General features: G+C 49.3%; 1 protein-coding gene across 7 annotated transcripts in view; it reads left to right on the top strand.

Annotated features, from left to right (window-relative positions):
- The window catches only part of agap1 (ArfGAP with GTPase domain, ankyrin repeat and PH domain 1), a 148,667-nt gene that overhangs the window by 30,701 nt on the left and 91,525 nt on the right, over positions 1-26,441 (top strand). For 4 of the 7 annotated variants that reach the window (XM_035394309.1, XM_035394308.1, XM_035394307.1 and 1 more), the window contains exon 1: positions 1,538-3,748. The exons of the other annotated variants lie outside the window; for them this stretch is intronic. In XM_035394309.1, coding sequence (XP_035250200.1) covers positions 2,428-3,748 — 1,321 coding nt within the window. In that variant the 5' untranslated portion in view covers positions 1,538-2,427. Of the gene's footprint in view, positions 1-1,537; positions 3,749-26,441 lie in introns of those variants that run through there. 7 annotated transcript variants of the gene reach the window in all.

Raw genomic sequence — 26,441 nt, 5'->3', positions numbered from 1 at the left:
GTTCGTTCAGACCGCTGTTCTTCTGCGTAGTTGGAACTGGGCTGGCTGTCACAGTTCAGGTGTGCATCACACACATTCCTCATTGGTTTTATGATATCAAAGCTGGAGATACTTCGTCAAGCACATGATGTGGAAACATTGGGATAGTCCTGTGGAGACTCTGTTGGAGATGGATGGGAGTGGTTGTGTGCGACTGGCATACTGCAGTGTCTGGCCACAGTGACTCACAGGTGTGTGGAGGGTGTCAGGGGTTTGAGCAGAGGTACAGGTAGAGGAGAACGGTGAGACTTTGGGAATGTCAGGCACTATCATGAGCTGCCAGCACTTGTACTGAGGTTCACAGACCTCAAAAAAACCCTTTACTCTCCACATGTGAAGCATATTTAGATGTCAAGAATATTTAGATATTGTACATTTCAATTTCCTCTTTAAAACTTCACAAGCATCTTTGTCACTTTTTTGCTTGAGTAAACTCCGGATGTATGTGATGTACTGTAGCCTACTGGCACAAATTATGGATACACTGTGCTTAAAAGAAGTAGCCTACTCTTAGGTAGCCTAGCTTATACTCAGGTATAAACTAACACATATAGGAAGGTGTAAAGATTGTTACCTGTTTTGTACAAATCTTCATTTTTGTTTTATTTTAATATTATATTTATTAAATATTGCATTTACTATACCAAAAACAAAAATGTTGCAAAATATTGCATTAATCGCCAAACTCTGTTTATATAGGCAACGTTTTTGTTATGGTGAAATATAAACCGTTTGGAAATGCGGGGATAAAAACGGTCCTGTGTTGTTTTCAGTCGGTTGTGGCGCACAGGTGTGCTTTCTTGCAGCTGGAAGCACGAATGATATCGTGGCACAGCAATCACAACACGTTGGCGTCACAGATGCAGAGTTTGCGATCCAGGCTCTGCTCATTTCCACCCTCAGTCTATACAGCGGTATTTGTGTTACAGCGACGTTTCTGATAATATAGGCAGCGGGCCTATATTATGTGCCTGGACCGGATAGCTTTTAATCAGACAGAAAGAAATAAACTCCACCCCTTATCCCCCGCCCTCCACCTTTCTTAGGGCGTGTCGCACATCCCGGACTGGAACACGTTAAACTGCCCCAAGCACTTTCTGTTACTTTCTGAGTATGTGGAGAATGTCTGCCGGCAGCTCGAGGTTAGTCAGTGTTTGTGTTTGTATTTTACTCTCTTAATGTCCCACCCCCTCTGTATGGTGAGATGGCATATTCAAATGTTATGCCAGTTCAGATAGGTTTGATCAGTTATCGCTTAAGTTAGTAAAAGCTATCACTGATATTCTTTTTTTTTTTTTTTTGCATTTTATTTATTCAATCGAACTTATGTTTTTTGCCCATGGCCAATTTATTTATTCCGTTCAGATGTTTTTGTCCATGGTTTACATGTATTGGTTGTTTTAGTGTTCATTTCGCATAATTGCACGGGCTATTGCTATTTTTATACACTCGTAAAACCAGTTAAATCATTATTGCCTTGCCGTTTTACCTACAGCCACAGGAAAAAAAACACGCCACCAAAAACATCAGCGTAAGCGCCTTGAGGAAAACGAGTCCCGGGAGCCATGTCATGAATTCTGTTCCACGTTTTACTGCCAGTCAGTTGTGCTTGCTGGCACAATGCTGCTTATACTAGAAGAGAAACGAGGGTATAGCCGAGAAAGGAGAGGGTAGAGGATGAATGCTTCTCGCGTTGTTGGGATGACCGTGAGAGGGAGAGCGTGAACAAGACCGGGACCAAAAATTATTCACTGGGATAAACACTGCAGATACGGTACCGAAAACAATAGCACTTCACCATGACCGGATAACGAGCGGACCTCGCTGCAGCCTACGCACAGGCACAATGGGGGCGAAGACGCTCACTTTGCCGAGGATACGATGTTGCTGGAATATTTCTTTGCGATGATCCGGACATCGCTGTACTAGAGCTGGGAATCAGGGGGAAATTCGGACCGTCTTAGTTGTGGATCATATATCTTGTGTTGCTTGTAGTCACTAAAACAAAGACCTCAAATTGATGTTTTGGTGTCCGTATACGTCACTGTACATGGTTTAGATTAGGAATACCCGGGATATGAATGAGAATTCATTTTACGTGGATGCATCGGTTTTCTTGTTCTGTTCGTAGCACGATTGCAGGGTATTTACCTGGATTTACTCACATTCCATTTTTTACTCGAAATACGGAACCTAGTGATCTTTTTTATTGGTATTTGAAAGAGGGAAAAATCATTGTACTATCGCTACTGCATATTTGAATCTTTAAAAAAATGATTGCTTGCATTGCCTGCGCACGGACCCGTTTTCAGTAGGCTAATCTTATGTTTAGCCAAAGTGACGCGTCTTTATTTCTTTGTTTCTTTTTAAAATTTTTGACGCTGAAGAATGTACCCTCTGGACGGTGGTTACACCGATAACATGGAGCGGGGAACACCACAAAGGAAGACCGTTTACCGGATCTCCCTCACGCTGGTGAAAAAGGAGAGCTTGCAGGAATTGGATAGGGCCAGCAACAACACGGCGCATCGGCGCCTCGAGAACCCCATAGTGGGCGCTTTCCGGCATGAGGCCACCCCGGAGATCCAGAAGAGCTGCCTGCTGGAGGAGCTCAAGGAGGTGGAGGACGAGACGGACGAGTTTTCCTCGCGAAACTACATGAGAAATTTCAGGACGTTTAGCACCGGACAGCTGGAACTAGGGAGGCTCAAAATATCCAAAAAGACTCACCACATCCGCAAAGACTTGTCATTTGAATTGAAGGACACCTGCGCAGGTGATTCGACTGGACAGTGCGGGAGTGAGGAAGATCGCGACTCGGGACAGCATGTGAACATAGTCGGCTCCGTACCACAGAGTAAAAGAAACGCACAGGGTAACAGAGACGTCGAGAGGCTGAAAAGGGATATTTGCCCCGTTGGGATGCAGGAAGCACAGAAAACCACTGCTACCAGAGAGGGAAACACTGGCACTAAAGAGAAAAGGGATGACACAGTTTCAGGAAGCACTAAAGACTACAGTACTGTATGTACGGGTGAGACTCTCACAGAGAGGGAGAGCAGGGACTCTCAAAACGAGACACAGAGGGAAAACGGCCCCTGTCCCGCCGCGGGGGGCTCCCCATCGCTCGCCCCGAAAGGGAGCGGCGACAGCAAATCAGGTAAGCCCGTACCCGAGACCCCGCCTCTCAAACGGCACCCCAGCGTGCTCCGGAGGAGCTTCAGCTTCCGGCACTGGACGGGCGGGGAGCTGCTGCGCATCCGGGCCCTGTCCAAGGAGAAGCACCACAGCAGCTCCAGCTGCATCGGCCAGGGCGCCGAGCCCAAGGGCCCCGCGCTGGACGGCAGCGGGAGCCCGCCAGGCGCCGGCGAGGCGCTGAGGGAGCGGGAGCTGAGCCGGGCGGAGCGGGCCAAGGGCCGGAACCGGACCCTGGACAACAGCGACCTGCACAAGATCTCGGAGAAGACCCTGGAGGAGCAGGAGCGGCTCCTGAGGGGCGGGCCCCGCTCGGGGCTGCACGAGGGCCGGCTGCTGCGCTTCTTCAGCGGGATCTTCTCCCGGAGGGACGCCACCTCCACGCCCGTCTCCCACCCCAACTGCTCCCTCCGCCAGGGCAGCGCCAAGCGGGGGCTGCTGGGCTCCCAGAAGCGGGGCATCCTGGGCGGCTCCCAGTCCAGCACGGAGAGCATGAACCGATGTCCGCTCGAGGGTAAAGGGCCTCTTTCTCTCGCTCTCCCCTTTTTCTGTCATCCTCCTTTTAAAATGTAATATTCCCTCTGTATCTCTCTCCTGTCCTCCATTTAAAGCAGAGTCGTGCTACCTCATAGGCTTGGTGCGCACGTTAAAACAAGGGAGGGAGGGGGGCCGGGGGTGAGTAGCGGGGGAGCCAGCCAGAATTTGGAAGAAGATGCTTGTTTGGTTTGGACAGGGAGGTGATGTTTAGCCCGGTCCTGTTTGCATTTCATTAGTCAAGAGTCGCTGGAGTCCCTTCCCAGGGCCTTTGTGGGCAACCCCTCACCTCGGGCCCAGATGCCAGAGTTTCTGCCCAGTTAACCAGGGGCCGGCGAGAGCGTTCGCCTCTTCACCTCATTTCACCTGGAGGCGCGGGCCGGCGAGCGCGCATGCGCTCTGGCCCTCCGCCGGTTTTCCCCTTTTCCCTCTTGATTGGAAGCAGGGGCCCGTTCGCATGAGCAGCTTTTTTGTGAGATGGCTGAACTTTGCCTCGGTGGAAAACATTTGTTTCTCTGGGAGACGTTCAAACAGAAAATGCTTACAAAAGGAAACAAAAAGACCAAACAAAAACATTGTTTTCTGAGGAATGGTTTCAATCAGCGCGAAAGAATGCTGATTTAGTAAACGGCGAACGACTCCGGATGGTTGTCGAGTTTAGTACATGTAGCGGTAAATATTAGCCGTTGCATAACCTATTGATCTTTATCTTGCGTTGTGGGCCCGCAGTTTGAGAACCGGTTGATGCACGCATTCCTCTAACGTGAAGCATGTTGTTGTGCTCTTTAAGGTTGAAAGGTTTTCAATAACTTGAGGAATTTAGCATTCGTAATTGGAAATCATTCCGACCAGACATTTTACGCAGCTTAATGGAATATCAAATGGGTATACTGTGGTTTTTTTCTGTTTGATACAAACTCAGGAATCTTTGTTACAGGAATCTCTTTCCGTGTTAGATTGTCTCTTTGATTTGCCACCATAAAAAGAATACAGGAAAGTGGCACATTCTTTCATATGGTAATGTTATGCCGTTTGTTTTGATACTTAGCCTGAACGCTGGTGTTTGGTAATAAAGAGGATGAACTGTGTACTGTACATAATAAGCATAAATTATGAGTGGAATCAAAAAAATTTTCAGTCAAGTAAAAAAACAATTTTAGAGATTGAATTGGAATGGAAAAATGTCGGCCTACTTGGCACACTGGAATTGGAATGAATTTTGCAAGTGATATTTTATTCCCCATTTTTCTTGTTTTCTTGTCCCCCCCCCCCCCCCCCCCCCATGTCACTGTTGGGCCAATGAACATCTAACCAGAATACCCATTTAGATTGTGATGCATTGCTGGCTGTCTCTTCAGAATGCCATTAATACTTGTAATGGAATGGTGAGATGCTGTGGCATTTCTTACCTTTTTACCACACAGGCGCTAGAAATGGGTGCCGTTTCAGTTTGTGGGCGTTTTGAAATGCCTGATACCCTTTTAATGGGTTCATTACCTTCCCCGTTTCTCTTACTCAAAAGCTGGAGTCAGCATGGTGCCGTGAAAGTCAGAGCTTCCCACAGAATTGTGGCTCATTAGGGTACTGTTGTGGAGCAGAGGAGTGGGGCTTTTTTATAGGGTCTTGTATTGTATCTGATTTTGGGTCAAAAGATGCCCTGAGATGTATGGTACAGGGATTGCCATGGCTTCCAGCTTGGGGTGAGGTGATAATAACTGTTAATATTTGCACGCTTGGGTGAAGATGTAGTACCATGGCCAGCCACGCAGTGCCTAGGATGCCTGTATGTCTAACATGAGGGTGGGGGGCGCTGTTGAGCACACATGGTGGTGAAAGGAGAGTCCTTTGGGCTTTCTGTCTGTGACATGTTTGCAAACATGTTCTTCCCAAGGATTAAAGGCCAAAACCCTGAAAGTCACAGAATTCGACAAGCTGTGTAGCTAAGAAACGGTTTTTTTGTTTGCTTTCCCCCCAGGGCTGCTAGTCATGGCTGAATAGCTCTAGGAGAAGCACTAATCACAGTTGAGCTCAGATTCTAATCGTATGCAGACAAGAGAAGTTTGTACTTGACTGGAGTATTATGATATTATGTGTTCTAGGGGAAGTGTGTGTGTGTGTTGCTTGTGTGTTGATAGTTGACAGCTTTTGTCTTGCTCTTATGGTTATGTGTAAAACGCTTTCAATAGCGTGAGAACCTTCAAGGATTTCCTTATGACCACTTGGAACCGACGCACCTGTATTGTACATAGTGCGTTTGTCTGGACCTGGTTTGGTTTTTCCTGAGCAGCCGTTGGCTTGAAGAGTCTAGAGCACTGGATAAAACACAGAAATGGGGGCAGCAAGTGTTCCCTCTGAGCTCTGCTCTGGGCAGACTGCAGTTTGAAACGGAGCCCGGTGTGACCCGCTATCGCTCTGAACTGGAGCGTACCGCCGGCGAGCCGGAAAGAGGCCGTCGGGTGTGTGAGGGCAGATCGGTTAGCTTCGTGCCGTCGTCATTAGCCTGCCGATGGGGTTTTTTCCACACGTCTCTTAACGACATGTTTAGCTGGCTATATCGGGCTTCATTTCCTGGCTTGCGCAGGAGAGAAAAACATTTTCCCGCATATTTCCCGTCTCACGACTGAGCGTTCACACCGCTGCAGTTTGATCCCTGCAGCCTTTGTATTTTTAGTTGTGTTTAGTTTATTAATCCCCGTGTGTACGTCACTCATATCTAAGTCGGATGTGCTTATTTTTCTGCTGTACAGTTGGTAGCGCTAGCAGTTGAATATGTTCAATATAGCTCTCAAGGTCATGTTAACAGTGTTTTTTGTTTTGGCACAACAAGGAATTAATTTGTTTTTTTTAAACTCAGAATCTCGGTTGGGATACCCAGATGGACATCTCTGGGGTTCTGTGAGCTGACGGTCTCCCACAATTTGCCGAAAACAACGCACTTTAATGGAAAGTAAATGTTATCGCGCTGCACTCGTTTGGAAAATGAATCCGTTTGGCCTTGAGCTGTTCTCCAGAGAGTTCCTCTCCTAGCACGGCCACCCAGTAGTGATGGGAGAGAGAGAGAGAGGTTTCACAATCTCTGTAATGGGTGGATCTACAGTGAACTGTCAATCGCTGACTCATTGGAACCAATCAGAATAGCTTGTACTCCTCAGCAAAATGCAATTGGTTGTAGTCAGTGAGTCTGTGAGGGCCTATGATGAGCCTCATTCTTCCATCACTAAGTCTAAGGTGGTGAAGCTGACCCACTCAGTGTCAGGGTCTGTCAGTTACTGGCAGTTTTAACAGAACAATATTGAGTATAAAGTCCTCTTTCACAGCATTATATGTTTTGGATAGTAGCTTATTTTGCTGAATATCCTCAAGAATTGTTTTAATATTTTACTGGCATCAAAAGAGTTAAAAGAATAAAAAAATACTTATTTGACCATTGTCTGACTGACAGGATTATTGATGATTTAATTGATTTTAAAATATCCTTTTTCTATTCTCACAGATAGATTAGATAACTATGTTTGCAAATGGCAGTATTATTCCAGATTTACTGCAATGTCTGATACTATTATGATATTATCTCTTTTTATTACCGGTTGAACGCGTTAGCCAGTGTAAATGTTTACCATGAAGCCGAGCCAACAATTGAGTTTTCATACTGGAATAATCTCTTCAAAATAATCTTCCTGGCTCCTTTTCTCAAAATTTCCTGGTGCGGCCGTAACTCATTTTTGGCGGATTTAGCGGGAAATGCGGAGGGCCCGCGGAACGTTCGCGGCCGCCCAGCTGTCGCGCGGCTCACGCTCTCCTGACTCGGGTTCGCACGGAAGCTCAGATGTCCAGCGCTGCCGGCTTAGGGCTTAAAGGAGGTCTGTGACGGGCAACGCAAAAGGGTCGCGATGAGGGACACGTTCCCTTTAAGGCCCGTCACACTGCGGTGATCGACCAAGCTCAGATTAGAGACCGTGGCCCTTCAAAAAATTATTACTTTTGTCCTTAAAATGTTCCTACGAACAAACAGTATAAGATTAATGACACGAGTGCAGACCTTTGTTTTTGTGCGTATCCCAGGTGTATGAGATGATGAATGCTGGCTGTTTGTAAATTTAATGCACAATCCTGTTCATGTGATTTGCATAAGGAAACAACCATGAACAAATACAGATAAGAAAAAAAAAACGATGAATGCCGAAATGTTCTTGGAAAATTTGATCACACACAGTATCTCTGAGTTAAAAAAAGAAAATAAAAAAAGAAAAAATGTTTTATTGTGAACATAATATTTCTTGGCATGGACTGGATTCATGACCCCCCAGTGTTAATGCCTAAGCTAATGGCTGCTGAATCTTTAATGAGGACCTGGTCCCATTAGCCGGGGTTGAGTGGATCCCGCAGGTTCCGTTCCACCCTCGCTCTTACGCTCGGCTCCTTCAGGTCCGATCCAGAGCCTCTCCTGCTCTCTTAATGTCAACCTCGGGACCTGTCCTGCAACCGTGCCTCAGTTTCAAATCTCCCACTCTCACGATCCTCAGAAATGCTGGTGTTACCTTTTTCTTTCTTCTATTTCAAATGGTCGAGTAAAAAAAAGAAAAAGGGAATAGTTTGGAATGATGAAAGTCAGCGCACACGGAAGACATGGACTTACTAATGTGAAAATGCAGAAGTAATAATGACTAGGCCTGCAGCTGGGCCTGTAAGATTTTTTAAGGGGAAGCTAATGTGAGCCTGCATTGTCTTTGTGTTAAATTGGCAACTCAATCCACCTATTGAGTTAAACCAACAGAAGCGCAAATGCAGAGATGCAGTGTACCATCAGCCAATTATCAGTGATTTTACAGGAGTGACAGTTGGAGAAAGTGAGATTTGGTGAAAATGGGCACAGCGGTAAGCATGACAGATAGCCTAATTTAAGGGTGCATGTTTGACACTGCGGAGAAACGTGAACAGGAAATGGTGGCGAGACACGTTTGGCCGTGAGATCCTGTCAGGGGAGGGCGTGACTCATAGCAGCAGCGTGTGTAATGAGGATGACCTTACTCAAGGTGAGCAGCTTGGGAAGAGGCAGAGTATCTGGTCATTGAATAAATATTAGATCAGCTCGCCCACAATTATGCTGGCAGTTGACAGGCAAACTGTATCGCTCTTTGTTTTCCCCTCAACCCATCTTGAGTAAGCAAGACTTCTTTTTTTCTTTTCACTGTGCATTTAATTTATTATTATTATTGTTTTTATTATTATTGTTATTATTATTATTATTATTCGGTTTGCCGTCGTCACATTTAAAGATTGCATTTGGAATCGTGGTGATTCCGTGGGCATCTCATGGTTTTAATGGATGGGTGACCGCGCCCTCCGGAGATGCAATCTCGGCTTCAATTACCGCCGGGTACGCTGGAAACGATGGATAGGTTTCAGCACCTCGTACCAATGAGCACCCCCGCCCCTCCCCCCCTCCAGAAAAAGGCAGCAGGTGGTGCTGCTTAGGAGCGAAATGGAATTCATAATTCAGGTTCAAATTGGCAATCCCACAGTTGTTAATATTTGCATCGGCCGGTGGTGACATTGAGCGCGCATCGTTTTCAGTTTAATTTGGCCGGGGCGCCCAGGCCCCCGCCCCCCCCCTCGTTGCTGGCGGAGAGGGCCCGGGGGCCCGGGGGCTTTGGGCCGGGGCTGTCCCAGCCCTCCGCGGGACGGGACTGTCACAGTGCATTACTGTCGCCGTGCCGCTGACCCCTTTGCTGTCCCGGCCTCTGACTCTCGCCGGTTAATGATGTCTGGGAAGGGGGGTGGGGGGGGCGAGCGAACGGGGGGGTCGTGTCCTACTTCCACGGCCATGCGGAACTAATCGCAGCCGCACGCGCGGGCGTGGAGACCCGAGAGCGGCGTGCGGTCGGAGCCTGGCCGTGTTTGAGAGCGCCCGCCCGCACCCACGTTATAGAGTGGTGAACTCACCCAGGCCTTCTTACAGCTGGGCGCACGCGTGCATGCATACGCATGGAAACGCATGCACGCAGACATGCACGCAGGAGAATGCAGGCACGCATGTATATGCATATGCGAGCACACGCATATGTGTCGTGGTGGTATATCCTTTGTCACGCACAGTCAGCAGACAGAGCACAGAAGGAATACGCTCCTCTCATGAATGTCTGCCATTCTGGATCTGAAACACCCAGCAGAGCTTTTGCACCTGCTAGTGTGCTAGTCTGTGCAGCTTGATGAATGAGAGCGGGAGAATGGAGGAGAGTCAGTCGGGTCCAGCGGACAGTTGGGCCAGCAGTCAGTAGAGTAGGGCTCTTAAAATCGGCCAAAAATGACTGTTAAATATTTCTTCTAAAAAAAACACTTAAGTGTGAATGTATTCAAATATAAATATGACAGTTTTAGATGTTGAATTACGTGCCAGGATTTGACTTGACGCTAACCGGTGTAGGTAAATTTTATTTGACCATAACACAGTCAAGTTGGGGTAAAGAAACATGAACATAAACACTGGAGATGGCTTTTATAATCAGGGGTTGAGATAACTGGTACACAAGTATACATGCACAGCAAAAAGATTATAGATTACAAAATGTGTTACAATACAATATTTTATTGTATCTGTTACAGAACAAAGTCTTTTTGTGTACTTGCGTGCCACTTCCTCTGTTTATAAAGATTTTAAATATATTTAAATAACATTAAGGCACCCAATTTTTATAAATGTTACTGAAATGAATTACGATCCTGATGGATAATTTACAGTAAAGTGCTATTAGAAACTGAAAAGTAGGCCTCCTTTCTTGGATATTTTGAAGAGGGGCCTAAGATCAGCCTAGCTCTGATGTTATTCTGCCAAAATTCTGTAACTCCCAAAGGGCTAGTATGGGGGGAAAAAAAGAAAAAGTTCAAACTAACTTGACTGGTTAAGAATTGTTTGCCAATGTCAGGCCTGCAGGTTATTTGCCAAAAGCACCAGTCTCTCTTGGAAGAGGGCAGTGCCAATATCTTAATTCACTGTGTTCCTAGTGGAGGAAAAGATGCGTTCTGATGAAACGAGCCAAGAGCCAAATGAAAGTGCCGTGTCTGTCAAGTAGCATCATAGCAACAACCCGTGTGACCCCGCACCTTCCATTTTCAGCTGAGGAGGTGCTAAGATGTGAGATTTTGTTATTTTTTTGGTTTAACACAAGAGTTTTGGTTAAAAAGGAAGACAGCTGCAATTAACACATGCTGCTTACTTAGTTTTTTTTTTTCGCATTGTTGATTTTTGTTTCACAGAATGTTAAATTTCATGCCCGAATACGATTTTAATAAACAAAAAAAACAATTTGAATAGCAATCGAGTATCGAACCATTGTTTGACAGCCCTAGCAGTCAGTAGGCGGCTGTGATCAATTAGTTAAGCGGTCAGTGGGGGCCAGTGTTCAGTAGGGGTCAGTGGGGGCTAGGGACCAGCGGTCAGTAGGAACCAGCAGTCAGTAGGGGCCAACTCAATAGGGCCAGCGGTCAATAGGACCAGCGGTCCAGGTTCTTTTACGGTCCTGAGGCCTCAGGCAGGAAAGGGGCTGGTTCTCCTCTCCTCCTTCCCTCGCTTCCTGGCGGATGATGTCATAACGTGCTTTGTGCTGACGAGGCGGTGCGCCGTAGCCTTGGCGTACAGTTGCATGTGCACCTGACTTCCCGCCAAGTTTACAGGCTGCACGGTCTCTCCCACTTCCTGTACTCCGTTTACAGAAGCGCGGGGTTGCTAAAATATATACACTGATCAGATGGTTCTGGACTCCAGTCTTTCAGCTGTAAATAATGTCAAGAGAATGAGGCTTCACGAACCCCGGATGGGTGGAGCCAACTTGTGTTATCAGGGACACGCGGACTTGACTCAGTCATAAGGGTTTCGAGCGGGAAAAAGCCCTTCAAGTCCAAGATCTCCCAGCCTGGATTTGTGCCATACATTTTATAATGTGCCTGTAATGTTAGAATGTGCCAGAGTCTTTGGCCTCAGAGGTATGAGGATGAGAGTAAAAGGCCACCTGCGTGTCACAAATGTGTCATAATTCCACGCTTCGTTACCCTGAACGGTCGCAGTTAAGTGTGTGAGAGTCAGAGCCCCTCCATTTGGCTTCTGTGTTTACACAACGTGCTCCAAATCTGGAGAGGATCAGTCTGCCTGATATCATTCTTCAGGATTCCTTTCTGTTGGATGGAGGAGGAACTGTGGGCAGCTGTGTGCGTGTGTTTATGTGCACGCGTGTGTGTGTGTGTGTGTGTGTGTTTGTGCGTGTGTGCGTGTGCGTACAGTATGTCCGTCTGTATGTAAGTGAGCAAGCGAGCGTGTGTGTGTTCTTGCCTGTGTGTGTTTATACTCCGTTGATTAAAGGTTGGTATTAAGGTCAGTGTGTGTATGTTAGGGCAGGATTAGGAGAGGAGTGTGTGTTCATGGGATAGCCAGATGTTGAGTGAGATATGGGGTGGATGTTTAGGTTTGTATGCGCGTGTGTTTTCCCTTCTAACTGTAACATTTAAAAAAGAGTTGTCCTTCCAGTCTCTCTCTCTGTTTCTTTGTACTTGTTTGTTTATTTTAGGATTGTGGGATTCGGTATGCTGCTGTAACACCTTTGGCTTCCTGGTAGTATTAGGATGTGAGTGCCATGTGCAGTTGGTGCTGGGTTATTTCTGACAGGGTGTGTTTGCGTGCGTGCGTGCGTGTGTGCGTGCGTGCGTCCGTGTGTGCGTTGCGTGCGCGTGTGTATGTGTGTGCGTACTGTATGTGTGTGTGTGTGTCTCTGTCTCATGCCAGCCCATATGTTGTATAAGATACATGGTCAGCTTTAGTGTGGGGCCTGCTTATCACCTCTGCCCTGTCCTCTTTAAACCGCATGCAGCTTTTCATCCTTTGGATGCGTGTACCGGGAACTTGTAAATCAGAGATTATTACCCCCTCCTTGACATGGCCCTGTTTGGGAAATTCCCAGAATCCCGTGCTTCTGCGATGTCATGCACAGAGCGCATTGATTAAGTGTTGGACACCGTGGCTAATTTCCCAGCAGGTAGGGAGAATTCCCCATGGCTCGGAAAACAGGTTTTTGCGCAAGTCATCTTCAGAAAACTGAAACACATTTTTGCTGAACAGATTCGGGTTTTCTCCACATAAAGAGTATGTTCAGCGAGCTGTGGGCGGTTTACTCGAGCGGCGCTCACTCTTTATAGAGACCGGTTCCGGTCCGTCGCCCAGGTCATGTTCTCTGCCACCCTTCCTTTCCCACTCCAGCAGTTTCCAGATCTGGAGTTACGTTATGTCTGGTTGTGTTCTGAGTGAAATAACTGGACTTTAGATCAGATGTATAATTATTATTTTTGTACATTCTGCACCATGGTGACCCTCACACTGAAACTGTGTTGCCTGGTTAGCTGAGTGAGGCCCGACCCTAAACCAGCGTGTGCGGCGCGTTTGGAAGAAGCCACTCCGTTTCTCAAAGCCGTCTTTCTTTCGTTAGAGTCAGCGTGAGAGCATCCCCTGCAGTAAGGGTGTCGCTGCATAAGGGCCTGTTCACACAGACACGCACCAGCGTGCCGGGAGCTCCTCGTTCTCCCCGCCAGTGAGGCGCTGGGGGAGGGGGGGCGGGGGAGGGGGGGGGGGGGGAGGGGGTGGGGTGGCGGCTTTGGGGAAAAAATGTCAAATTGTGCCTCATTACATTAACCGCACAATGAAGTTTACTGGAATCCCCACCGACGGCCCACCGTGACTGGCGCTCTTGGCGCTTCTCGGGAAAGTGTAGGCTGAGCTGGTTTACGGTATGAAACATTCAGCTTCTGTCTTTCTGGTTGCTGAACCAGCAGCAGAACGGTCGTTGCTAGCTGCTATTGTAGAAAGCCGGCTATAGCGGCTAGCTACAGACAGAAAGCCGGCTATAGCAGCTAGCTGCTCTTGTGGAAAGCCGGCTATAGCGGGTAGCTGCAGACAGAAAGCCGGCTGTAGCGGCTAGCTGCTCTTGTAGAAAGCCGGCTATAGCGGGTATCTGCAGACAGAAAGCCGGCTGTAGCGGGTAGCTGCAGACAGAAAGCCGGCTATAGCGGCTAGCTGCTCTTGTAGAAAGCCGGCTGTAGCGGGTAGCTGCAGACAGAAAGCCGGCCTCTGTAACGGCTGTTAGCGCCAGAGGGGGAAGCCGCTGTTCGCCACGGCGGTTTTGCTTGGTCAAACCTGTCGGGCTGCTTTCAGTGCAGCACACAGGAGGAGGACCACGGCTTTGAGCGGGAGGCTGGGTTTGAGAGCAGTGTGCGAGTGGGAAAACGGGTTTTGGGGTTCAGCAGTTTGTACAGACTAGGCCCCGGGCCTCCTCCCCGGGCCCCCACTCTGGGCCCCGGGCCCCCACTCTGCGCCTGGCTGTCAGGAGCAAAGTGTGGTCTTCTTTGCCACTCGCACCAGTTACACAGCAGTGACGGACTGTTAGATGAGTAAAGAGATTGTCCAGGGCTACACGGTGGTGGTGTGTGTTCCCTGTGTGTCTGTGTGCAGCTTTGGGATGACATTCCCAGCAGCAATACAGAGTGTTCTGCCCCGCAGAGATTTTGAGAGCCTGAGTTGGGAAAGCAGATGAGATTAAATGGATTTTTGGCCAGCTCTCGCCCCCCCCCCCCTCTTCCTCTCCCGTGCAGCTGTCCTCATTTGCTGGCTGAATCGCTGCAGCCGTTAGCATAGCCCCAGCGCCAGGGGATCACACGCAGGACTGCTGCAGACTGGGAATGACAATAAAGTGGATTTGGGTGAATGTGACACGCAATCACACGCTCTCACAAACAAGCAAAGAGACGCAGGCGCGTACATAAACACACACACACACACACACACTCTCAGTCCCTCTCTCGCTAGCTTTCTCTCTCTCAAACACACACACCCCACACACTCTCTGTCTCTGTCTCTTGCTATCTTTCTCTCTCTCTCTCTCTCTCACACACACACATACACACTCACTCAATCTCTCTCTTGCTATTTTTCTCTCTCTCTCTCTCTCTCTCTCTCTCTCACACACACACACACATGCACCACTCACTCAGTCTCTCTCTTGCTATCTTACTCTTACTCTCACACACGCACACACACACACTCACTCAGTCTCTCTCTCACTATCTTTCTCTCTCACACACACACACACGCACTCAATCCCTTTCTTGCTATCTTTCTCTCTCTCGCACACACCCACTCAGTCTCTCTTGCTATGTTTTTCATTCTCACACACACACACACACACACACACACACACGCTGTGAATGAAGTGGAGGGCAGCACAGACACTCTGTCACTGCTGGTGGTGGGGAGGTGGCGGGTGGCGGGCGGGCGGCGGGGTTGCTCAGCGGGCAGCGCGATACTCCGCCCGTGCCCCTCGGAGCCGGGGCGGCGCGGCGTCGTTAGCGCCCTTAGCGCCCATTGTTCCCGCCTCTCAGCGGCGCCCTCTGAGGCGTGAGCCCCGCGGCACGCGCTCCCGTGAGCTGATCCTCGCCCGTCTGTGCCGGCGGGCCGCGACTCCCAGCCACGCTCGCCTGAAAGAAAAAACAGAGAGGCTGCGTCCACCGTGAGCGCGACGGACAGGAGGACACTGATGAGGAGAAGCCCGTTCAGCTCCTCACGTCCCCGCTCATCTGCGGCGGCTGGGCTGCTCCTCCGAGCTCGGCCTGGAAGGGGCCCCAGGGCTAAGGCCCGCTCCTCAGTCCTCCAGACAGGCCCCTCCTCACGTTAACAACCCCCCCGTGAGCAGAAGCGCTGTCCGGCGTCAGCCCGGAATCTTCTCCAGCTCGTTTCCACCGTCGCTCCGGCGACGGAACTCGACTCAAACCGGTTTCTTTCGCAATGCTACCGTAACAGCCTTCGAAACGCATTAACTGTGGCGTGTTTCGGTGAGCGGGAGGCAGGTCTGCAGGTCTGGTCTGAGGACGGTGAAGTGCCTGTGAGGCGGAAAATGAGTCTTTGATGGAACCGGGCGGGCAGGTTTTCCTTTTTCACTACCTGTTCTGAACAGACACCGCAATGTGTATAAATTTAGGATTTGAGCTTTCTGGACCTTTTGAATATTACATTAAACTAGTGGGTGACACACACGCTCACACTCTCACAATATGAATTAACTTGCTGTGATTGAACATTTGGGCTTTTTGGAGTAAGCTTGACAGAATTCCAGTGTATTCAACACGTTACAGGCATGTGACTCTATTTGTTTGTTTTGTGTGTGATGGGGGCATTATGCCTTGTTCCTGTGCACTTTCTCACACACACACACACACACACACACACACACACACACACACCCTCAGTATCTGTTCCCTTCTCCCCGGGGGCGGAAGTAAGAGGTGGGTACAAAGGCCTGGGGCAGATGGCTGCTGTGTGCAGGTCTCATCTGTGCTGGGCTTCCCTTTGTGCGTCTGAACGCCCGCACCTCGTTACAGGAGCGCGCTGATTAAATGGAGAAACACCGCCATTAACGCCGAACGCCTGAGTCTTTCAGAGCAGTTGTAGAATTTTTACAGCTGCTGGTGGACTCCTGCCCTGCCCCGTGTGGCATCGGCTGAACGTGCTGCCTGCGTCCTGCCCCCCCCCGCCTCCCCCCCCTTTCAGTGCATTAGCGGCACAGCACGGCGTAGGTGGACAAAAAAAGTCAATCTTTTACAGTGCCGGGCAATTCTGAAAATGGACGCAGTAAATAACTCCAGCAAGTCTCATCGATTACTCCGAGCGGCGAGCGTGTTGATTTATCTGCCCGCTTTAATTAAATCCGCTGCGGGAAGTTTTCTGTGTTTTTTTGACACCATGAATCGGGGGGAGAGGCCGCGCGGCTTCGCACAGGGAGCGCGGGGTGCAGTTGGGGTGGCTGTTATCGGCACGGTGAGGTTGGGGTGCAGGTGCCGGATCGCGCCGGCCCGGGAGCCGGTGGCTGGATCGGGTGGGGTGGAGTCGGGTGAGGGGTGGTGGGGTGGATGAAAGGGGGGCGGGGGGAGCGCGGTTTCTCCGTGTCTGCCATCTGGCCGGGCCCCTGGCGCAGGGCTAATCCGCTGTTTGCTCTGCCATTGTGAGCCCCACAATGGGCCGGAGCGCCGGCCACACGCCGGGGCTTAATGAGGCTAATCAGAGAGCCCAGCCCCGTCAGGGATCGGGGATCAGCCCCGCGGGGGGTCACTGTCACAGCTTTGTTTTTATGGAGGGGGGGTGTAGTTAAATACCGTGCGGGGCGCGGCCGTGCTCTTCCCCCGCCTGGCCGTTCCTCGCGGGCCCGGTTAACGCGGGTGGAGGAGCGCGTGCGGCAGCCTTCCGCTCCTCAAACGCGCCCGCTGACCCCCGGCTGATCTCAGAGCGGCGGGCTGATAAGGAGATTCCGCCCCGGGCGTCTCAGGCTCAAGTGCTGTGTGTCTGAGATACCGCCCAGCAGCTGCTGCCTGATCTTATCAGACTTATTCACTGCAGAGCTGTCAGTACTCTTAATACCATCCATCATAAAGATGCATAAAACCATGTTTATAGAATGTTTGAAATATCAAACGTTGCTTGATACTGGTGCTTTGGTTCAAAATGAATCATTAATGGTTATGTCTGTTTCAACCCTTAAACCGTTCTCTTACAGCTGCAGGCATCGCCACGCAAATAATACAGGCTTCAACCAACATTAGAGAAATATGCACTTATTTTGGACAAATATTTCAGTGCAAAGGAGTGTATTTTGCTCTAGTGCACTTTGTGTTAAATACTTTTTTAACGTCATGTTGTTTTAAGCATATGTTTTTTGTCTGGAGATGCCTGGTGTACAGGTTATAATTTCCACCTTATGCATGACTTATATAGTTTGTATTATATGTATGTATCTATTATAAGTAATTCTGTGAAAGTGGTTGCTTTCATTTCAGGGTGACTGCATGTCTGTTTGGCAGTGTGGAGATGAATAAAAGAGCTGTGTTGATTTTGTGCATTTTCCAGGCCCACAATGCACATGGCCTGACCTCTGGAGGCGGTCACTGGCTCCCCCCCCCCCCCCCCCATTCTCCACACTGAAAAATGTCACCAAAAGCCACAGCCCTGTCTATAAATAGCCCCGCACTGTCCGGGGGTTTCATCATTTCTTTTTTTTTTCGGCGGTGTGGGAACTCTGCCCGGGCTCTGTCCCTCGCCGCTCTGTCCCTTGCCGCTCAGTCCCTCGCCGCTCCGCTCTGGCGGAGATTAAAGCTCTAACTCTGGCCGTTCCCCGGTTCCCTCGCCCTCAGAAGCGAGCGCTGAGCATGCTGGGAGAGCTAGCGCGTACCTTAACGCGCGAGTGCATTTCGGTGTTGGTCGGTGGCGTTTGTTTGCGCGTGCAGTCTTCGCTAAAGTATGCGCCAGAATGGCTGAGAGCCCATTGTTTTTATACTGCTGCTTTAGTTCTTCTCCTTTTTTCTTTCTCGCGTGCCTATTGACAGTGTTTTCTGATTTGGTTTGGATTTGGCAGTTATTGGTAACATTCTTTAGATCTGCGCAATGTCATCTTACTTTGTCTCCTCAACTTTGGTTGCCAAATGTGATTTTCACTTAGGATTCCTCACCACGCCCAGTATGACAGCAAAACACCTGATTTGCGTAACTTTTCACGCCATTACATGATCTTACTCACATTAGACATGTTTATTCCATATATCATTGAAAGAAGTGAGCTGCCTTTTTCATAAGTCAAGTCCATTAGGGCGAATGAAGATATTTTTCCACGCACATCAGTAACTGAGTTGCACTTACACGTCTGGCACGTTAATCAGACACAGGCCGTGTGTTTGCCACCCTTATGCAAACTCCTTATTAGCGGCTCTCATCCACTGGCCATGCCTAGCCACGACTGAAACGGCAAACCGTGTCGCCTCGTGTGCATAATGGATTTTTCCCGAAAGGATTCCTGGGATAATTTCTTCAGCGTCTGCTTGTGCAGCTACCATCCACCACACATTTATCGGACATTGTAATTAGGCGCGTGCGTGTGCCGGCTAATTCGCCAGTCATTCCATTTGAAAGCCCTGTGGTTTCCCACAACCTCAAATATTCTTTTTGTTCCATCTGGTCGTGTGTGCGTAACTATGGTCTTCTTACTTTCACCATGGAGCCCTTTTAATTCCTTCAGTATCGTGGGTATTATGGTCTATATCAGTACTTCATGACTGAGTTTAGGTCATAGGTTGAGTCAGTGCTTTGGGTGTTGTGCTTGCTGTGGGTGTGTGCCTGGGCTACGTCTATAGTTTTGCCTGGGCGGGGACCGGGAACTCCTGTACGTTTGCAGATGGCATTATAGCTATCAGACATCCCTGCCCTGACTAATAATAATGTAGCCTATGTTGCGTCAAGTTAGCTACGTTTGCGACAGACGTGATTTTAGCAATTCCACGCCAGCGTCGCTAGCAAGCGCGGAGAGCTGAGGAGCACAAATCTACCTGGAAGTGTTGTAGGCGTCTGAGTGCAGAGCAGGAGGCAGGGCCGAGCAGGGCGATAAGGCGGTGTTGAGTTACGGCTGTGGCGCGCTCCGCCACGCTCTTCGCCGCGGGCGGGCCATTGTGTTCGGCCGCCGCCCGGCTCCACTGTTGCGGTTTGCTGTGTGTGCGCGCGGCGCGCTAAGTGTTGCTTTGTGAGAAGGACCGGCTTTGAACCACAGCCAAGTCCTTTCAGATGCAGCCTCCCCGCCCGGCGCTCCAGTGTTCTGCAGCCCGCCGCACTCTAATGTGCGTAAAGCTGCCTGTTGTTCTTAGATGGTATGCTGGCGTTCGCCGCCTTGATTTGAATCTGTAGTGAATTATGACTCTCAAAGCACTTGAGATTAGCTAAATTAGGAAGTTCTCTTTATGTGTTAATTACAATATGCAGTAAAATAGCAAGGAAAAAAGGCAGAAAAGGAATTTTAGGATACTGTGTCTGAATACATTCTCGGTAAATGTTGTAAGCTACCTTTTTTTTTTCCTACCCGCTAAAAAAATCAAGCAGTTTAATTTGAAGTAACATAGGTCTAGGTGGTTTTAACACAGAAAACGTTTCACTACACACTACACAGAGTGAATTGCAAATGAGATACAGAGGGATGTTTAAATGCTAGACTTTCTTTTGTGGTTTCCTGGTTCCTAATGGGCTTCCAGGGATATTTTGGGAGACGGCAGGCGGATGCCTTTCTATGTTGTATGACTTTCTCTGTAGTGCAGAAAATAATACTCCCACAAACCTCACTTTTGCCTAAATTGACTGATTGTGTGTGAGAGTGGGGAACTTCCTCCTTAGCGTCCGTGTGGAAAGGACGCGAGACACAGATCCATCTTTCTCTCCCGATAGGAGAACTGAACCAACGCAAGCAGGAGCTGAGAGGCTACGAAGGCGGTTACAGTATTAGCACCCTGACCGTGAAATGGGGATGTTTCTTACATACAATGGGAATTGTAGCTCGGAGTTTGAAACTAGGGTGGAGTGGACTTTGTGGGAGGTGCTGAAGAGTCACTGTCAGGGTTCGAATTATAGCCTGACTCTTGGGGTGGTCTTATTAGTATTTCTGGACCAAAACAAGCTTTTGATCTAACAGTACAGCACATCCGTAATAAAAGGCACATATTGATTCAAAATGATGCACTGTGGCATGAATAGACTCCACCGGGCATCTCTGACTGTGCAATATTTAGCTAATGCTATTAATGAAAGAGAACTGGAGATCTACTGGGGTGACTGTAAACATGTTGACATTTGAAAATAAAAAATTTTACAAACATAATTTTACATTATCAGAGCTGGCCCCAGTTTACAGTTTAAATAAATATGGAGGGGTTCTGTTATGTTATGGGCCATCAAACACCCCCCCCCCTCCATAATTTGAACCCTGGTCACAGTGTAGGCCCGGGTCTGGCCCAGGCATGGCTCGTCCACATGGTGCCGTCCGCATTGTGCAGATGTGCAGACCACATTTAGTCTGAGAAGCACAGACGATGTTCTGTCTGCAGAAAACGTTCTGTCTGACACCTGATGGAGGTTCCTGTCTCTGCTGGGAAAGAGGTTGGTCTCTGTTACCTTAGGGTAGGGGGCGCCACAGCAGTTACACAAGAGTGGGAGAAGCTCAGGGTTGTAGTGAGTGAAGTTTGCCCCAGGTGAACACTGTTTCCTTAACAGGTGTGGCTGGATTCCTGAACCGCATTAAACTTGTAATCAGTCACGACGTTCACCTCTAATGTTCTTAACTGACAAGTAGGCCTAGTTATTTCTGCACAGGTCTGGCTTTAGCAGGGATCGCTGGGAGCGTTTCCATGACTCTGCAAGACCCTCTATAAATAGTGCGAACAAATGAAAGTCCTGTCCAATCACCGGGCAGTTCACGGAGCTGATTACCTAACATTGGCCTTGTTGCATCGGCGCTGAGGTCAGTGGCGGACAGAGAAACAGAGTGTCGCCATTTATACCTTTCATCCTATTCTCCTGTCTAATGGAGGATGTTCCTTCACTGCACTGTAAAGAGGCATGTTCAAGGGCAGAGTTCAGTGCTTATTATATTATTATTAAATAATAATAACAATTATAATATATGTAACAAAAGCCTTAACCGGGGTCTGTCTTGCCCTTTTCAGGCAGAAACCCACAGTACCAAAATAGTTATTTTTATGACTTACTGTGTCCTATGAGCACAAGCCAGTGGTAGAGGAGTGGGATGTGTCCTTGACTTATTCTCTTCGCTAATGTGCCTAGCGTGCTAGTTTGGTTCCATTTTTGCCCTCCTGTCGTACCATGCTGTTGCCTGGCCGTCTGCGTCATTCTGGGATGTAAAGTGCTGACGGTGCGACTGTGCCGTCTCCTTGCTTAAGTGTTTATTTCTTTAAAGTAACCTCCCGCGTGGTTATTCTGCCCACAGTGTGCTGCACCGTTTGTGCTCTGGCTGTAATACTGAAACACGGCTCTGACGGTTTGCCATTATGCTTTTGCATTTGTAGCTATTCTGAATGCTGAGGTTTACCATGCAGGGGAATGTTATGTAACTAGTCCTGCTTACTGCACTCCTCACACGTGTAATTACACAGATTCAGGGCTGAAATAAGAGAGATTGTTTTGAATGCTGTACTGCCGCATTGGATTGCGCGACAAGCTTTTTAAAAATCCGTCTCTGCTGCATTTATGGCAGACCACTGGGAGGGAAGAGGTAGAAGGCAGAGAGAGAGGGACGGACAGAGCGAGCTCTTCTGCTTTTCTGCACAGCTAGCGCTGCCTCAGTGTGTCTCAGTGCCGTGTGCCGCGCGCGCTCCTGTTCAGGCTCCGCTCCTGTTCCTGCTCCGCTCCTGGATTTCTTCCAGCCCTCGGCTCAGAAATGCCGCTGCCAACGTGAGAGGGAGACGGCGTCCAGAGAGAGAGCTCGCTCTGCCGGTCTTATTGGAGGCACATGTTTGCCTGAGCAACGGTAGGCTGTTCCTCAGCAGGCATCTGCTGTGCGCTTTTGATGTCCTGGGTTTGATGTGCGCTCTGTCGGTACGAGCTCGTACGAGCCAGGGGCGGGGCGCTCCGAAACGTGCAGAAACACACCTCCGGAGTGAAGAAGAGGGTGTTCTCGTGTGTGTGTGTGCATGTGGGTGTGTGTGCACGTGCGCGCCTGTGTGTGAGTGTGTTGTCCCAACTCGGACCTGCTTGCACACCTGTAATTTGGGGCAGGGCGGCGAGGGTCCTTCCCGCCATGTTTGCCTGTGACCTCAGTGTGACCTGGAGCTCAGAGATGCGGGTGCTGGGAACTGCAAGGCCTCGTTTGCATCTGCGCCTGCAGTGGAGGCCTGGGGATCCCTGCTCCTGCATGACCCTGTCTGCTCTGGGTCTCATGCCAGCTCCTGCTCCTGAACGTTTAATTGCCCTAATCGTTTGCATGATCTGACAGTTAAGCTACATTTTTGGATCAGCTCATAAATGTCAGCCATGACAGTTTTCTGTGGGCTAATCCAGGAGTGAACTAGACTTGATCTCTTAAGAGCAAGATGATCTCACCTCCCCAAAAATGTGTCCTGAAACGCCTGTCCAATCAGCAAGGAGCTCTTTAAACCCACTTCAAGGCAGTGTTGAAGGTCCTGCACAACCTGAAATTTTTTGTTGGAGGAATCTTACTTTTGCTGGGTAATAGCTTGCTGGACTTGGCCAACCGAGGGCCCCTGCTCTTGACACCGACAGACTCATTTGGCGGGTGTCTGGAACAGGACCGCGCGGGGCGACATTCCGCCATTATGCACGGTACGTGGCCGCCCGCTCGCTCAGGCGCTGGGGAGGAAAGGTGTTTTCAGAAAGGCTTCTCTCTGAGTAATTAAAACCAACCGGGGCTTATCTAGACACACTCACCTCCCACCAGCGTTAGCGGACGCTAAGAGCGCCGCTGCGGTTTTTGATGGATCGAGCGGGGCTAGATTTTTTACGATCTACCGGAATCTCGCCAGATTTCTCAGCCCTGGTCCAGATTTTTTAGCGCTGTGATCACCCTGCCAGCACATGCTTCCTCTTCAGAGCGCCTCAGGGTTCCTCCGTGCTCCCCACGACGTACATCACGGCCAGACCTGGGTCAAACCTGGGCCAGACCTGGGCCAGACCTGGGTCAAACCTGGGGCAAACCTGGGTCTGAAATGCTCACCGTACAGCAGTGCGCTGCTCAGAGTCCGCTTCAGAAAGGCGCTGTTTGGTTGGGGGGTTTTAAACTGAAGTGCGAGGAGAGGGCCAGGGCACTCAGTGTAATATGGAGCACTCACCGCCCGGCGTCTGAAGTGTCTGAGGTGATAAGGTAATGGTGTCTGCTGGCAGCGCAGGGAGAAGGCCCTGTTCCGGAGGCCACATTAGGCCAGGAAGCGGGGGCTGATTGAGAAGCTGAAAAGCTCCACTGAGGAGGATCTGATGTCATTGTCCCGGACCTTTCCTCCATCCAGGGCACGCACGCGTGTGTATGGGGGCGGGCCGGAGGCCCTGCAGCTACCGCGCATGGGCACCGCTGCCTAATGGATGGGGTCATGCAGGCAGATGCAGATTAGAGGAGATTGCCTAATTGTCTGCGGGAGCAGGCCCATGACTCTCCCGGCGGCCCTTAGGGCGGGTGATAGCGGGATGGCGGGCCATAGCGGGACGGCCGGCCTCCCGACCCCATGGAGGGTAGCCGTGCACAGTTATCTGCACCGACAACCAGGAGGCGATTTTCCAAGTCTTTGCGGCACGTGGTCTGGACATTCAGCTCGGAGCCGTCCTCCATTCAGTGAGAAACGGAGTTCACTGAGAAGAGCCCTTCCAGTCATTAGCCTCCTGTTTTCACTGCTGGGGAACCTGAAGCACTGAATTCCTTCTGATTTTATTAATGCAGTGTACATAGAGAGCGGTGCATTGGTGGAATTTTCAGATAGCATTCTTATGCATTATTATTATTATTGATAATGGTAATTGTATTGAATTGCACAACTATCCTGCTATTCAGACTTCGAAGCACTAAATATGCAGTGAGATGGTGGCGTTACTGCCGTTAGCATAAATCCTGACTGGGTGTTGTGTGGCAGCCATTTTGCAGCAGAACGCTCTCCGCAGCTCAGCTAGCATTCAATGCATTTATATGCGCATACGAGCGTTTGTTTGATCCTGTGACCTACTTCCCCATGGCCCTTCTGTGCGTTAACTCTGACAGCCGGGGGAAGGAAGGGGTTAAGATAGCTGAGAGGGGTTTGACTGGAGATGCACTCGCACATGAATCATTTAAGAGCTGTTTAAAAGCGGCATGTTCAGCGCCAGAGGGCTTCTGCTCAAGGAATGAAGTGAAGCTATTTTGGTGAAGTCACGGAGCAGTGACTGGGGTGTGAATGTAGATTAGGATTCAGAGAGCAGCGACCAGGGTGTAAATGTAGATTAGGATTCAGAGAGCAGTGACTGGGGTGTAAATGTAGATTAGGATTAGGGGTGTAAATGTAGATTAGGATTAAGGGTGTAAATGTAGATTAGGATTCAGAGAGCTGTGACTGGGGTGTAAATGTAGATTAGTATTAGGGGTGTAAATGTAGATTAGGATTCAGTGAGCAGTGACTGGGGTGTAGCCTAAATGTAGATTAGGATTCAGTGAGCAGTGACTGGGGTGTAAATGTAGATTAGGATTCAGTGAGCAGCGACTGGGGTGTAAATGTAGATTAGGATTTAGTGAGCAGTGACTGGGGTGTGAATGTAGATTAGGATTCAGTGAGCAGTGACTGGGGTGTGAATGTAGATTAGGATTCAGAGAGCAGCGACTGGGGTGTAGCCTAAATGTAGATTAGGATTCAGAGAGCAGTGACTGAAGTGTAAATGTAGATTAGGATTAGGGGTATGAATGTAGATTAGGATTCAGAGAGCAGTGACTAGGGTGTAAATGTAGATTAGGATTAGTATTAGGGGTATAAATGTAGATTAGGGTTTAGAGAGCAGTGACCAGGGTGTAAATGTAGATTAGGAGGATTAAGAGAAACCTGCTTTCCTCTGTGATGCTGCTGTGTGGATCTGCTGGGTCACTGAGCAAGGCCATCATAAGGAAACTGGGGCATCACTGATTGAGCAAAAGAGACACAGATACACATGCACACACATTCACACACACTTATCTGCTTGGACACATGCACAGACATGGGAAAGCACATGCACATAGGCGTGTACACACACAGACATTTTCCTAATGGCGCTTTCCTCTGGCATTGTCATATCGCAGATGGAATTTTCTTTTTCTCAAAAAAAAATCTCCTCTGAATATTCGGTCCCTGGTGGGCGTCTGTGCCTTGATGAGTAAAAAAAAGTGCCTTTTTCAGTGGGTTAGTATAACATCAGTGCTGTGCCCTGTTGCCCGGGTAACCCAAAGAATCAGCTGTGGCCTACTTTAGGACAGGAGAGCCTCTGGTGCCTGACTGCCAGGCAGCAGCAGCTGCTGGGATGAAATATTAAACTGCATTACTGAGAGGCTGCTGCTCCGGCCTATTGTTATTCAGCCCGTTCTGCCAGGCTGTGTGTCTGTGCGCCGCGAATGGAAGAGGCTAACGCTCCTCGCTCAAACCCTGCCCACACGCCTGTGCTCTCACGCTACACATGCTAAGTCTCAGAGCGTTCTGGTTTTTTATCGCTACGTTCCCGGCCGTCCAATTTTTTTTTTAACTCACAACAGCCCGGAAACGACACGGTGATTTCCAACGTTAAAAACTCGCGTGTGGAAAGGGCAGCCGCCTGGAAACGGCGTGTGGCGAAACGGCGTGGATGCGTGCTGTGATGCGAGCTCTGATGCGCGCTTGGCGGCTGCAGTCATCGGGCGCGCTCAGTGGAAGTAATGCGCCGCGGAGCCCTGTAATTTGTAAGTGCGAATTGGCGGCGTGTAATTGGCAGGCGGGTGCCCCGCGTCGCGGAGCGTGCCGTTGGGTAAAGGCTCACGCGCTCGGTGCGAGGTTAGCGGTGTGATTAGCGGGCTGGGCTCCTGTTACAGAGACCGATGCTAACAGCACGGCTGGAGAATTAGTGTTAGGGATTTTACTGCCTTTTGACTCTACTGTACATTACGCAATCGTTGCAGTCCTTCAGATTTCGCACAGACGCATGTTTCCGGTGTCAGAAAAAACCTTGTGTTTTCCTTTTCCTGTTTTCCTGTCACCCCCCCCCCCCCTCCCCTCCCCGCAAATATTTAAATATTGTATTCATCCACTGAGTGGAATTCATCCACTCATATGTTTGGTAGAAAACCTTGTGT

This window comes from Anguilla anguilla, chromosome 15, assembly GCF_013347855.1.
Source record: "Anguilla anguilla isolate fAngAng1 chromosome 15, fAngAng1.pri, whole genome shotgun sequence".
NCBI lineage: Eukaryota > Metazoa > Chordata > Actinopteri > Anguilliformes > Anguillidae > Anguilla > Anguilla anguilla.
This window is presented reverse-complemented; position numbering and strand designations above follow the sequence as displayed.